Genomic DNA, 15,402 nt, shown 5'->3' with positions numbered 1-15,402 from the left:
TGGTGTGGGAAATTTAATTCTGAACTGTTACATTTTAAGCTTTTAAGTGTGACTTTCTTATTCTCCACCCAAGTCGCTTCCTCAAGAACCCACTGACATGGTCCAAAACACCACCATTGTAGCACAAATTTCATTAGCATATGAGATGTCTATCATAGTATTTGTGTTTGATGCAACTGTTTCAAAGACAAAATCAAATTCTGCACATATAGCAGGGCATGGTGGTACACGCTTTTAATCCCAGCATTCAAGAAGAGGAGGCAGATGGGTCTCTGTGAGTTCTCAGCCAGCCTGGCTTACATATCAAGTTCTAGGTCAGTGTCACATAGTGAGACCCTGTCTCAAAAGCAAAAGAAAATAGTTTTTCCTCATGTAGACTTCATGAACTAGGATTCCACCATATTTAGTTAGATTGAATTCACCTACTTCATGCAACTTCCACTAGAGGGTAGTAGGAACATATTTATGAGGCTGCAAATGTCTCATAGAAAGCCATGAGCCAAGAATGAACAAACACGCTGTTATAGCAGTGGAATTTCAATGAAAGGAAATCACGACAGTAGTCATTCCCCTGGGGATTGCTCTTATGCTGACACGAGAAATCTGGTTATACAACAGAACAGGTCTAGGACATGTCTTCCACAGAGAATGCAATGGCATTCACAAGCCTTTGCCTTTGCTACAGAGCTTGGATATGTGAATAAATTCATAACATATTACAGTGGGTAATAGACTAGTGGAAGCCAATCAAGCAGTGGTTGCCTGTTTCTGGGTTTTAGAACTTTATCTACCTTAATCAAATAGTAAAGCTAAAAGAAGTTACAGAAAATCAGAGATGGGAATAACTTGGGGAACTCAGGTTATGAAATCAATCCATTTTTGTCCTTATAAACATAGAAATTGTTAAATTCTAAGTATGATAATAGAAGTGGTAGGAAATGTGTTCTGCTGTCAAGTAGCTTCAGTTTTTATAGCCCATATAACCCCTAATTGGTATGCAAATGCAGTCATATGAAAGATCAAAGATCCCAAAGTGTATTTGAATGGCAAATTGAAATCTTAGATGGGATAAACAATCTCCAGTGTCAACTAGTCTGGACTTAGGCATGACTAGGTAACTGGTAAAGTTTCATTTCTGAGTGTGTCTGTGAGGCAACTTTTGAAGGAGATTAACATGGGCATCAGTGGCCTGAGTGGGAAAGTTCTGCCCTCAGTGTAGGCAGGCACTGTCCACTCAGCAGTAGGCCTGGACAACATACAAGAGCTGAGAGAAAATGACTTTACTTTCTAGTACCTGGGCCAGAAGTACATATTCACATTACAATTCAAAACAGGAGCAAAATTACAGTTTTGAAGAAATGAAATAACGTGATGGTTGGTAGTCCCTACAACATGAGGAACTAACTGTTCAAGACTCACAGCATTAGGAAAGGCAAGAACGACTGTCAAGGATTATTCTTTCCTTGCTCATGGTCATCACAATTCCAGGGTCTCTGCCCTTTGAATTCCAGGACATGTACAGTGGCACCCCTCATCCTTCAGCCAAATAGAAGTCACACTGCTGCTTCCGGTACTTCTAAGGCTTGGATTTGATAGCCACGCTAATGGCCTCCCCAGTCCTCTAATGCAAATGGTCTCTCATTAGACTTCACAACCACCATGACCATGTAGCCAGTTCCTCCAGAATGTAGTTACCTGGCTTCTATACCATTGTTCCAGCTAACATCTAATCATTCAAACATTGGTTGTATTTCTCTGAAGAACTTTCAATATAAATATAATTGGAAAAACTATGAAGCATTAATTAAAAAAAGAAGAGAAAAAACAAAAAATAAACAACTCCCACAAACATGACAGAAACACAAGGAAGGGTAAGAGATGTGAAGAATGTGCCTAATATGTTCAAATTAAACAGGTAAGATGGTGTGAGCTAATTTATTAGCTGGCTTTGTTATAAAGTGTGCTGAACAGTAGAGAGTCCACTGAGTTGAGCATTTAAATTGTGACTGCTTTTTTTCTTATCAGTTTCTATTTCTATCATGGATATAGTCCATTGCATATCCCAGGAAAGACTTAACTATATCTGATGGCATATACATCTACCACAGCCTGTGATGAGTAATATTGTCAACTTGACAGGAACTGGAACTACTAAGGATAAAGACCTCTGGGTATTTCTGTGAAGAAGTTTCTAGACTGAGTCAAATTGAGCTGCCATAACTGTGGACAGCATCAGTTCATGTGCTGGGGTCCTAGAGTGAATGGAAAGGAGAAAGAAGTTGAGCACCAGCATCTGTCTGCCTATGCTTCCTGACTGTAGGTAAAATACCCTTGCTCTCTCTCAAATTCATGCCATACATACATATACAGCAGTGTATATGTATGCATAAACATGTGCATCCCCTTTAATAGGCTATGCAAATATGTATATATATTTGGCCTCAATATTCTTCAAACACTCTTCCCATTAAGCGTGATTTTTAACCACATACATCACAGATGTGAAGTTAAGATTCACTGGAGAAACCATCACATACTTACGTTTCTGTTGGAATCGTAAATGGAGTCATTCTATAATTCAAAAATGGACTTGAAATTTCAAGGAACTGCTCGGGCTTCTTCGGCACAGTATCTGAAAAGTTCCCATGGGGAAGTGTGATGTCCACTTTCAGAATCCTTCAGATTCTAATGCAGTGCTGGTTAGAGTACACATTACCCAGGGATTTCAATAGAGTTAAACAGGGATCACAGAGACATTTTAATAAGTGAAACAGTTTACAGATCTTGCCCCTGTTAACTTTCTTTTACAGCTGTGAGTAGAACAGTGCTATCTCAAACGGTGAAGTTAGACAAGTCTTTGCATTTTCTTTAAGTGCTAGGATGACTTTCCATATAAATGTTTTCTTAAAAAAATAAGTGTCCCTCAATTAACCTCCTCCACACGATCACTTGGGACATGCCAAAGAATGTGAGCTACTTCATGAGACTACAGTGGAAGAAGAAGAAGGAAGTGCTGTGCATAGCAAGGAAACAGGTTGAGAGAGGATTGTGGGTATGCATAAGTGTAAAGTTACTCTAGAAGAAAGAAATTCCCAGTGAGAAAGGAGAGCAGCACACATCACCATGGTGAATCCTGAAGTAGAACAGGAAAAGAAACAGAGCTCAGATAGGAAGCAAAGTCCCTCTAATCATTCTGCACTATCCTTCAGAACGGAACACCCTTCCCATTGTTGTTAATTTTTTTACTTAACATATTAAGCTTAATAGAAAGAAGATAGACAAATAGATGATGAGCTCTAGCATAGTCCACTGCTACTATGGGTCCCCTAGCCCAAACAGTATGCATATTTACTTTTAAAATGCATTCTTTGGACATGAGTTTAATGGCTTTGGGTGCAGGGATACTCAGGGTAGTGACTTACCTCAACATGTACCATCCTCCATGGGAGACACTGGCAGGCCCCCAGAGAATTGTAAATTAGAGTGCAAGGCAACATGGCGCATACCTTGAGCTTCATCTGTTATGACTTTTTCCTTTTTTTGGCGAATGAGTTTCCAGGGTGGTAAGGGAGGAGGTTTGGGGGGTGCCACAAGGGGACAAGACCTACTTCTGGTCACCAGCACAGGATGGCTACAGATGTGGGAAAGTCCATATTCCCTAAGTTTCTCTGCAGAATTCGCCTAAGAGATGGAAAAAAAAAGATTTGAAATGACTCTTTCATCACTTCCTGTATCTAAAATCATGTATGTCAGCATAGAAAAAAGGGACACCAGTGTTTCTACCCCTTAATAGAAGTAATGTTAACGTTTATATTTCTTTGAATCTTTAAAGTTTTTTTTGAGAGCATGTTTGTTTATTGAAAAGATAAAATTAGGCCATTCTCAAACTTAGGTTCCAATAAGAATATAAAGTCTGTAGGCAGTGTTTTCTAGGTTAAAGCGGTGAAACCAGTTTTGATTATCTAGAAATTTAAAAAAATAAGACTCACTTACAATTGTTATTTAATATTAAACAAATGTTTTTTAAATGTAGTCAGGTCTTGCTTGTGAGTGGCAAGAGATGGCCTTATCTATGATAGATTGCAACCTCTAACAGTGGGTTTTTCCTCAGGAAGTCCCTCCCTTTACTGGAGACAGTGGAGGCCCTGACAGTGAGGATAGAAGCAGTCCTGGAAGATATGTTGCATAGTCAAATATTCAGTTCTAAAGCTATTTCATTTGGAATAATTCAGACCATTATTTCAACTGTAGTTCCTAAATGCTGCCTGAAGTGTGTTATAGAAGAATGTTATAGAAGACAGACAGACAGAGACAGAAAGTCGAATTGATCCATATTACCACCACAGATTGCTTTAACATTTAAAGTAAAATAACAAAATACCAACTACAGTGAACTCAGTTCCTCCTAAAACTATTTTCTTTCTAATGAGTTCACATGATTGGTTTCAAAACTCATGGTATAGATAATAATTCAAATTCTAGAGAAGATTGATATCCTCATTGTTAGAAGTACCCTAGGAAGAAAGGTTCTTTTTTTTTCTTATAGACTATTATCAATTTACTAAAAAACATTTAGAAATTTCTGTGATTTGTAAAGTAGCTTAAAAACAAACATTTCCCTACACCATCTAGAGAATAAACTTTTCCCTACAACTTTCTTTTTGCTAGGTGTTAGAAGCCACCATGAAATCACATCACTGTTGGAGATAAATCTGCTAGAAACTTGGGGGAGAATTTAAGGGATAAGGTCATTACTGTAAGGGTTACACATTACTAATATTTGAAATGAAGCCACATTCAAAGTAATTTACAAAGGAATAAATTCTAGACATTTTACAAAGGATAATTTGAAACACACATTTCTCTCTCTTCTGCTGCCTCTCTCTCTGTCTCTATCTCTGTGTGTCTCTCTTTCAAAATAACAATGTTTTAGTAAAAATAACTTCTTTTTGGAACTGTAGAATATCATAAAGTATTGTGAAAATATAAAATGCTGGTTGAAGAAAACAAAGCAGGGTATTAATTTCACACCACAGGTCAACAATATTTCAAAGGACTGGCCTTATTTAACATGATAAATTTTAAAATGACAAATTCTTGTATTTTTATTTTCAATCTTGTGTATCAGGTAAGTAATTCCATAAATTCTGGTTAAAATTTGATTGTAAGAAACCTTACCAAAATGTCTCAAAGATCCTTAGACAAGCATCCTCAAGATTGAATAGGTACTTAATTAATAACGTCTGGTGAATAGTCCATGCAAAAAAAACATAAGCTAGAAAATTTGTTTTCCAAGACCCCTATACTTCTCCCCAATTTTATTTCAAATTCTCTAAAAGAAGGCACCAGAGGTGGAAGGTGTGGGAAGTTCATTCATCTAAAGCCCGAACTGTTCAGGGTGCCTGACAGGAGGCTTATGGATCGTATAGAGTAGTTTGTGGTGAGGAGTGTTAGATCACATAACCTAGTTCATTAAGAGGAGGAGGGTGTTGAATCACATAGGGTAGTTGATGATGAGGCAGGGTATTAGATCACATAGTTATTTCATGATGTTTTGTTCTGTTCTTCTGTAGTCTATTGCTTCTTAACTAAATGCAAGTTGTTAACTATTTATGTTGATTTTTAAACTTTGGGGCTGTAACTTCAACGTTATACTCCATTTTACAAAATTTCAATAGGGAAGAAACCATTTTCTATCGATTTATGATTAAAATACTGTATTCACATTCTTGATTCTAGATTGATATTTACAGGGGAACTACATCAACCTCACAGAAGGTCAACCTAAAAGAATCAACAGATGGGACAGGGGACCACGACTCTCAAACAGATGGTGGCAGATGGAGTGGGCCCTTTGTGATCATGTTACAGATAGTAGATTGGTTCCAAAGTCTTCCACATTTTCAGTACTTTACGGCACCCAAAGGGAAGGTTTAAACTGGTATTGTGATACACATGTATTCCCAGAATCCAGGAGCCCGAGGCAAGAAGATCACAAATTCCCGGCCAGCCTGAGCTACATGACCACACTGTGTCTAAGGGAAAAGAAAGTGTTTTGTGGAGAATAGTCTGTCCTTAGTTCTTTAACTTGAGTTGCTTCTGAAATTTCCCTACAATTAACCCAATCTCTGTCAGTTCCCAGAATGCAGTGTCTATGTGGTTGCCTTGCCTCCACACTTTCCAACATAATCTCTCTGCTTTGAACACATATTTTCTTTTTTTACTAGCATAACTTCTTACACCTCAGGTTAGGTTAAACAGTTAGCTTCCTTTGGAAGACCTCCATAGTTGCCCACTAGGGGGAAAGGTGCATTCTTTGTGTCTTGTTGCCCCCACAATGATTTTTTCTCAACATTCATGTAGGTATTCAGTTGTGCCATTACTCTAACAAATACTGTTTATCTAGGTTCTAACATACTCTGTTATAACAGTTTTCTAATTGTTTTTATCTACTTAATTATAGTCTCTGAGCTTTGTGGTGAGGAATTTAGACTATGTTACTCATCTCTATACCTTAAGGGCAAAGCAAATTGCCCATTCCATAGTATATATGTATTATAATACATGAATTAATATCCATTGAGTGTTACAGTTTTAATAAGAAGTTTGAATATCTCTTGGATATGAGGCATGACACACTATAAAATATGGTTGATGTCCTTTAGTGATCCATACATTGAGTCTTTACGATCTAGAGCATCTGAGAAGGTGCCCATGACACAATGAGTGAAAAGGAGACCAACCCTGAAGTCAACAGGAGGTTTGGCTTGAGAGAAGCTTTGGCACACATTGGATTGTGGGGAGCTGCTGATTTCCAGACACTAAGAAAATTTCTCATTCTGCTATTCAACCATGGCTGCTGTTACTTAACTATGGATTACAAAGAGCAAAAACTACATCTGTCCCAAAGCTCATGCTAGCATATTGTGTCCCACCATTTTTATGTTACTACCATTATGTGATAGATTTTGGCTTGTAATAATGGCTTCTGGAATGATGGTATTGGGCTCTCAGGCAAATCTAAAAGATGAATGTGACACATGGAAACAATGGACCTATTTGAATACTTACTTTTCAAGCCACTTCTTGTTAAAATTTTGAAATTTAACTCTGACTTACACAATGGATATTTATGTACAACTGTATATGCACTATCCTTACACTTTAATATAGTGACTTTACAGCATAGAGAACCCCAGGGGTAAGGTACTAGGTGTCTAAGGTTCCCACACAGGGCCAGATGGAACAAGTCCTCAATGTATTACATTAGTCTAAATGAACTGTGTAGTAACTTGATAGATGCTATTATTATGAGAGAAGAGAATTTACTTTTTTTCCCCAAAGAATAAAAAGTTACTAAAATGTTGTGTAATCATTAAATGTATTAATTAAAATGTGACACCATAGGGAAAACTGTTAAATAAAAAGCTGGCTTCCAAATGGAACATAAAATAAGATTCCACACTGGAAAAAAGTATAGAGCTCAATATAGAATATATGCATAGGAAGGAAACCAAAGAACATATATCAACATATACAGGGCCTATGCCTGATTGTTCAATCTTTGCATAATGTAATTGTATTACCTTTGGCTACATTTACTACATGTTCTGTTATTGTTTAAGTTTATTGTTTAAAAGTAAATTCTGCCTTATTATTTGATACAACAAGGTCATGGCTGTGGCTCTCCAGCCTGAGTGAAAATTTATGTATATCATCTCACTTTAAGAACATATGTGTACTTGAGTCACTGAAAAGTGATTATTGATCAGGAATGATCAACAGGAGTTTCACTGAAATGTATAGTTCCTCTGTCTTTTCTTTTGTACATAATATTTAAAAATAAAATGTGATTGTAATTTACCTTTATATAATTAGATAGTACTATGAAAAATTGGATAATTTTGCATGTTCCAGCCCCTTAGTCCAGGAGCACACACTTCCCAACCACCACACATGAGGACACGGTATCTTTGGCTTTGAATTCTTACCATCTTCTCTAATGTAAAGATCTTGTTTTCAAACAAATAGAGTGGTGTAAAGGTGGCATACACAACCATATGAGGGGACTGTATTGCTGAGGAGCCTGAAAAAGAACATATGTGATCCATGAGCATTCTTGTCAACATGAAACTAGACAGTTACCTTCTCACTGTGGCCTCTTTTATGAGAGGTACAGAAGAGAGAGGGCGGGGGCAGGAAGAGACAAAGGAAGGAGAAAGGGAAGGAAATAAGAAAAAGAGAGAGGAGAATATATCTGTTATCTTTCCCTCTTTTTATAATGATTTAATCTTAACTACCACCCTAAAGGTATCTACAAAAACACTTACATTAGAGGTTATAGCTTCAATATATCAATATAGAAGAGAAACAATCTTCTCCATGATGCTCTGCTTATCTGTAAACTGTGTCATCCACATAAACGAATTCCTTCCACCCGGGACAACAGCACCAAAAGCTTTATCAAAGTTCAGCATCAACCCCAGCCCAAAATTTCACTGAAATATCTAACTCACCTCCAGTAAGACTTAAGGCAGGACACATCTTGAGGCAAAACTTCTACAATTAATTTTTGTTTGCTTTTTTACATATACATAATGACATTTTCTTCAACTATAAATAAAAATGAAATTATCTCCTAGAGTTCTTACATGGCTATGAGCTTGTGATACTGGATAAGAAATGTGATTCCTAAATACAATGGAGATGCAATCAGAGGACAGGTCAGCACAAAAATTTAGCAAGGCAAATTCCACTGAATCTTAGGCTTAGGATATTTCTCTTGGTTGGATTCTCAGCCTGCTTAGCCCACTATCCTTGCCCTCCCACCAGCCCTCAGTGGTGGCCCTACATCATTGGCTTTGATCTGAGAGAGAACATGTGAGAACATTTTGCAATGGCTTCACCCATAAAGAGCCCTTACAAAGAGGCACATTTGGCTCTTTGCATGGGTAGCAGGGGTACTAAAAGAAAGAAGCAGGGCCCACCCTCTGCAACTGAGTGAGAAACAGCCTTATTTCCAGGGGGCCTGGTGAGTTGCACTCCTGATTACCTCTGGATCACCTTGAACTTACCTGCATATTAATTCATAGCCAAATAGGTCTATGATCTGGTCCTATGGAATTACAGACCAACAGCCTTCCTTCATCCTATCTGTGCCTCCTCCAGAAGATGGCCTTTATGTGGGTGATACCATTTCTATCCCTACTCTTTGTGGACTTGACCTGTGATTAACTTCCTTATGGGTGGTTTCAAGCCACACCCTTGGCATTCTTTTGCAAGTTTTCTAGTTTTAGGATAAGGTTAGACTGAAATTTTTTTCTAGTCTTCAAATTTTTATTGGTTTCTGGTTTAAGATTGCTTCCTTTCACCTCCCTTCTTTCATATGTTACAACTCTCAACTTAGCACTTATGCCCAACACTGGGCTAAGAAACCACTTCAGGTAAATTTTCAGTGTCACTGTTCCCAGGTTCTTGCTTCTACAGAACACTTCCAGCAACCTCCTTTACAGTTTACAGTAAGAATTGCCTTTTCTTCACGTTCGAATCACATCTTTCCCAGCTAGGACTTGTCCCATATGGAATTCTTACCAACCATCCCTGCAGAGTCATTCAGGAATTTTTGAATGTGCATTTCAAAGTTGTCCAAGCATCCATATATCACTCAGTTGCAAATTTATCCCCCATTTTTTTGGATTTGTTATATCAGCACTTTAAGTCATAGTACCAACACCTGCATTAATCCTGTTGCACTTGAGAAACAGGACTGATACAGAAATAGAGTGATTATTAGGTGTTGGCCCATGTAATTATCACCTATGTATTGCCAATCTGCAGGGTGAGCCAGGAAGCTGGGGGAGACACAAGTGAAGCAATGAGTAGTTCTTGTCTAAGACACTCCAGTCCCAAGAAGGATCAGTGTTTTGGTCTGAGTGTGTAGGCAGGGGGAGGAAGGAGAGCCTTTTTGTACCCAGCATTTACCTGATTGCATGAGGTTGCCTCACAGGAGAGAGGATGAGCTGCTTCACTCTGCCTACTGATCTGAATATCAATATCACCCAAAAAGAATCTTCAAACAATGCTTGCCCAGATTTCTGAGAACCCCATGGCTCATTGGAGACATAAAAATCACCCATCACACTAACTTCTTCCTAAATTTTGATATTAACACCTTTATGTATAAAAGTGTTTTGCCTAAATTGTACTCCATCATTCAACATTACACATTGGATCTTCTGAAGTCATTTCTGTAACAAGTTTTTATTGTTTTATGGCTTGTGAGACAAGGTGCAAGGACAAAGGTGAGGCTGGCCTGAAATCTGATATGTATTCTGGTATAACCCTAAACAGAAGATAATGTGCTGAGAAAGAAGTCATAGAAACATCATCCTTTACAATAGCAACTAACAACAAAAAATATCTTGGGGTAACACTAGCCAAAAATGAGAAAGACCTGTATAGTAAGAACTTTGAGTCTTTAAAGAAAGAAATTAAAGAATATACAAGAAAATGGAAAGATCTCCCATGCCCTTGGATAGGTAGGATCAACATAGTAAAAAATGGCAATCTTGCCAAAAGCAATCTACAGATTCAATGTAATCCCCATCAAAATCCCAACACAATTCTTCACAGACATTGAAAGAATAATACTCAACTTCATATGGAAAAACAAAAAACCCAGGATAGCCAAAACAACTCTGTACAATAAAGGAACTTCCGGAGGCATCACCATCCCTGACTTCAAGCTCTATTACAGAGCTACAGTCCTGAAAAAAGCTTGGTATTGGCACAAAAATAGACAGGTTGACCAATGGAATCGAATTTGAAACTCTGATATTAACCCACACACCTATGAACACCTGACTTTTTACAAAGAATCTAAAGTTATACAACGGAAAAAAGAAAGCATCTTCAACAAATGGTGCTGGCATAACTGGATTTGGACATGTAGAAGATTGCAGTTACATCCATATCTATCGCCATGCACAACACTTAAGTCCAAATGGATCAAAGACTTCAACATAAATTCTGCCCCACTAAACCTTCTAGAAGAGAAGATAGTTGGTACCCTTGAACAAATTGGTATAGGAGACTGCTTTCTGAACATAACACCAGTAGCACAAACATTGAGATCTTCAATTAATAAATGGAACCTCCTGAAACTGAGAAGATTCTGTAAGGCAAAGGACACAGTCAGCAAGACAAAACAGCAGCCCACAGAATGGGAAAAGATATTCACCAATCCCACATCTGACAGAGGGCTGATCACCAAAGTATACAATGAACTCAAGAAGCTAGCCACCAAAACACCAAACAATCCAATTAAAAGCTGGAATGCAGAACTAAATAGAGAATTCTCAACAGAGGAATCCAAAATGGCTGAAAGACACTTGAGAAAGTGCTCAACATCCTTAGCCATCAGGGAACTGCAACTCAAAACCACTCTGAGATACCATCTTACTCCTGTCAGAATGGCTAAAATTAATAACACCAATGACTATCCTGGAGATGTTGTGGAGAAAGAGGAACATTCCTTCATTGCTGGTGGGAGTGCAAACTTGTACAACCACTTTGGAAATCAGTATGGCAGTTTCTCAGGAAAATGGGAATCAGTCTACTTCAAGATCCAGCAATTCATTTCTTGGCATATACCCAAAATGTACATACTCATACAATAAGGACATATGTTCCACTATGTTCATAGCAGCATTATTTGTAATAGCCAGAACCTGGAAGCAACCTTGATGCCCCTCAGCTGAAGAATGGACAGAGAAAATGTGGTATATTTACACAATGGAGTACTACTCAGTGGAAAAAAAAATGGAATCTTGAAATTCACAGGCAAATGGATGGAACTAGAGGAACCCATCCTGAGTGAGGTAACCCAATCACAAAAGATAAACATAGTATGTACTCACTCATTTTTTATTTTTAGACATAGAGCAAAGGATCACTAACCTACATTCCACACTGCCAGAGGAGCTAGGAAACAAGGAGGACCCCAAGAGAAGATTGCATAGTCCCTCGAAGAAGGGAATGGGGACAAGAACCCCTGACCAAAGTGGGAGCCAGGAGCAGGGAGAGGAAGGAGAGCCTTCATCCTGTTGTGGTTCAAAGCAGAAACGGACAACCACAGCCAAGCACTGAACCATAATAACTGGAATTCAGTTGTGGAGAAGGAGGGAGGATGAGCAAATGAGCCAAGAAGGGGCTGGAGAGATCTGTAGAAACAGTGGACCTGACCTACTGATAGCATAGAGACCTTTGCCATTAAGCTGGGGAAACAGCATTGGACCAAACCAAGCCCTCTGAATGTGGGTGCCATTTAGGCCAAGACAGTCTATGGCTCCTCTGACAGCGGAGCCAGTCTTTATCCCTAGAGCACAATGGACTTTGGGAGCCCATTCCTTACGGAGGGATACTATTGCGGTCCAGATACAGCAATGAGGGCCTAGGCCCTCCCCCAAATGATATGACAGACTTTGAAGGTGCCTCATGGGAGGCCTCACTATCCCTGGGGAGGATTCCGGTGGGGGGGTTGGGGGAGATTGGTGGGGAGCATGGGAGGATGGGAGAGCAAGGGAATGGGGGGATGGATATGTAAATATGAGTGGTAATTAAAGAATTTAAACAACAAAAAACCCTCGGAAATAACTTGTATGGCATTGCTTTTTTAGGTTAGAAAACTAAATGGAGGATAGGTTAAAAAATATATCCAAGATGCAGGGGGGGTTAAATGTGAGGAGTGAGTGTGAACGGATGCCTAGTCTGTCTGGTAACTCATTATCAATTATTCTCTAGAGCAGGGGTTCTCAACCTTGATAATGCTGTGACCCTTTAATACATTTCCTTACGTTGTGCTGACTCCCAACCACAAAATTATTTCATTACTACTTTATTACTGTAATTTTCCTGCTGTTATGAATCATAATGTAGATATCTGTTTTTCCAATGGCCTTAGAAGACCCCTGTGAAAGGGTTGTTTGGCCCCACAAAGGGGTTACAACCCACAGGTTAAGAACTGCTGTTTTTATAGCACTAGCCGAAGAATAGTTTGACCACAAGACTTGTCAGGTCAATTTCCACCAAAAGGTGTTTGTAATTCTACAATATGATATAAAACTCAGCAACAAAATAATTTTTCTATCAGGCTTATAACTACTACACATATGCAGAAATTCAGTTTGATATTACATATGAGTGTAGATATGTATATGTGTGTGTGTGTGTGTGTGTGTGTAACACAAAATTAGAGCAGGGATTATGATAGAGGAGAAAGACATTAAGAGAGGGGTAAAAAAAGAACATAATGGAACATATATGATGTGAAAGGAGAAGGGATACCATTTGGGCAAAGCGTGGGAACCAGCCAGGAGGAGGCAAGGGGTGTTCAGTGGGAGGGAGGAAGAGTAAAAGTAAAGTTTAATGACACATATGTATGAAAATCATGGTCATCTTAAAAGTTTTAGATGAACTTATCTGTGGTCAAGAAATGGCCTTCTTAATTTTGATCTCTGACATTTCTGGTTTTCTTTTGTTTTTAATGTGTTTTTGGAATACAGATCGTTCTTGCCAGGTGTATCTTTTATTTTCAATACCTTGTTAAGACTAAATATTACAAATGAACACTGTGCACATTAATAGGCACTCTGCCATGCATTTCTGAAATCACCACTTTCCAAAGTGTAACAGCTTCTAGTTTTTCTGTGGTGAATGTCTGGGTCTTGGTGAATGTCATCTTGAGACACTTCCTTCCTCATTGCCAGCAACTGCACTGCTAAACAGGGCCCACACACATTCACCTTTTAACTGGCAATCTAACCTTGGCAACATTGCATACATCACTAAGTGATTCTAGCTGCTGTAACAGCCACTAAGAATTCTATAACTTAAGCTGGGCGTTGGTGGCGCACGCCTTTAATCCCAGCACTCGGGAGGCACAGGCAGGTGGTTCTCTGTGAATTTAAGGCCAGCCTGGTCTCCAAAGCCAGTGCCAGGATAGGCTCCAAAGCTACACAGAGAAACCCTGTTTAGAAAAAAAAAAAAAAAAAAAAAAGAGTTCTACAATTTACAAACGCTGCTCATGTCTCAGGGGTTCCAGCACAAGCTCAAGCTAATCTAATTTTTAAAATATCTGGGGGGAAACACAGCATAACTGTTCTTAATTGGAGAGTGAAAATTACAAAATTTGGCAATCTCACCCATACTCAGAAAATACACTCCTTTTAATACCACAAAATCCTATTCCAGTCTTACTGAGTTTTGCTCCTTTGTAATATATTTTTAAACTCTTGCTAGTTACAAAATGTAAGTTATCAAATATCTAATATTTCTGGTAAATTTTTGATCAGATATTAGAAGGGTCTGATCATTCATATGTTAAAACCTATGTTGTTGTTGTTGTTGTTTTTCTCCTTTTTCATTAATGCCACCATCTGAATTCAAGTTTCTCTTTGGGGGCTGCGGGCAAGGGGGGGGTCGGGGGAGGGGGTGAGACAGGTTTCTCTGTGGCTCTGGAGGCTGTCCTAGAACTCACTCTGTAGACCAGGCTGGTCTCAAACTCAGATATCCACCTACCTCTCCCTCCCGAGTGCTGTGATTAAAGGCATGTGCCACCATGGCCCAGCTCAAGTTTCTTTTTAAGTTACATTTTAAATTTAGTTGGTCAGGAAATTGTTCAACATTTAAAGATTGCTTTATCAACAGATAAGGAGGGGAAGGACAATACAGTGGTGAAATGGGTGAACTCTGAAGATCAACTTCCTGGACTTGAAAACTCATTTGGAGTTGTTCCAAAATACCACAGCCAGTGCCAAGACCTTTGTCCCCCCCACCCCCGTCTGTGGGGACAAAGGTCTACAGAGGGTTGTCTCCGAAGAATTTTATACATGGTAATGACCAGAGACTACAACTCGCCCTCTTGTTTCCTTTTATGAATGGGAACTCATATTGCAGTTAATCTGTCTTCTGCAATACATAAGGGATGAGGTGTGGGTGTGTGCCAGTGCACTAGATGCAATTGCTGGATAGTTTAGGTCTTAGCTTTGTAAAGTATTGAATACACATTTATGGGAAGGATGAAATGGGTATCTAGTATCCAGGGAAGTAAAATCTGACAAAGGTCACCTATGCCCACCAGAGGAGGCCCTCTTTCTCTAAAACATCTAGCCAAACTGTGTTTCTCCAACTCCCTTACAGTTAGGTAGAACCAACTGGAACAGAAATGGAGTATACACAGAAGTGACTTACTGTTAATGAATTCGGTCCTTAAAGATATCAGATGTAATCATCCCATCTCTTTTCCCACTTCTCCTAGCAAAGAACTTTAGAATCTACATGGCTAAAGGTGTCAGAACTCTAGGACAGGACCACATTTCTCTTAAATACTACTTAGAATTTTTG

At 38.8% G+C, this 15,402-nt stretch overlaps 1 protein-coding gene across 1 annotated transcript in view; it reads right to left on the bottom strand.

Moving 5' to 3' along the window:
- Positions 1-15,402, bottom strand: part of Adgb (androglobin) — a 122,181-nt gene that overhangs the window by 65,379 nt on the left and 41,400 nt on the right. Inside the window, exons 10-12 of the mRNA XM_035438765.1 lie at positions 7,992-8,086; positions 3,507-3,681; positions 2,542-2,632 (exon numbers count right to left, since the gene is read on the bottom strand). Coding sequence (XP_035294656.1) covers positions 2,542-2,632; positions 3,507-3,681; positions 7,992-8,086 — 361 coding nt within the window. The remainder of the gene's footprint in view (positions 1-2,541; positions 2,633-3,506; positions 3,682-7,991; positions 8,087-15,402) is intronic.

The sequence above is a fragment of the Cricetulus griseus genome, chromosome 2 (assembly GCF_003668045.3).
Source record: "Cricetulus griseus strain 17A/GY chromosome 2, alternate assembly CriGri-PICRH-1.0, whole genome shotgun sequence".
NCBI lineage: Eukaryota > Metazoa > Chordata > Mammalia > Rodentia > Cricetidae > Cricetulus > Cricetulus griseus.
Note: the sequence above shows the minus strand (reverse complement) of the source record. Positions and strands in the feature narration are given on the sequence as shown.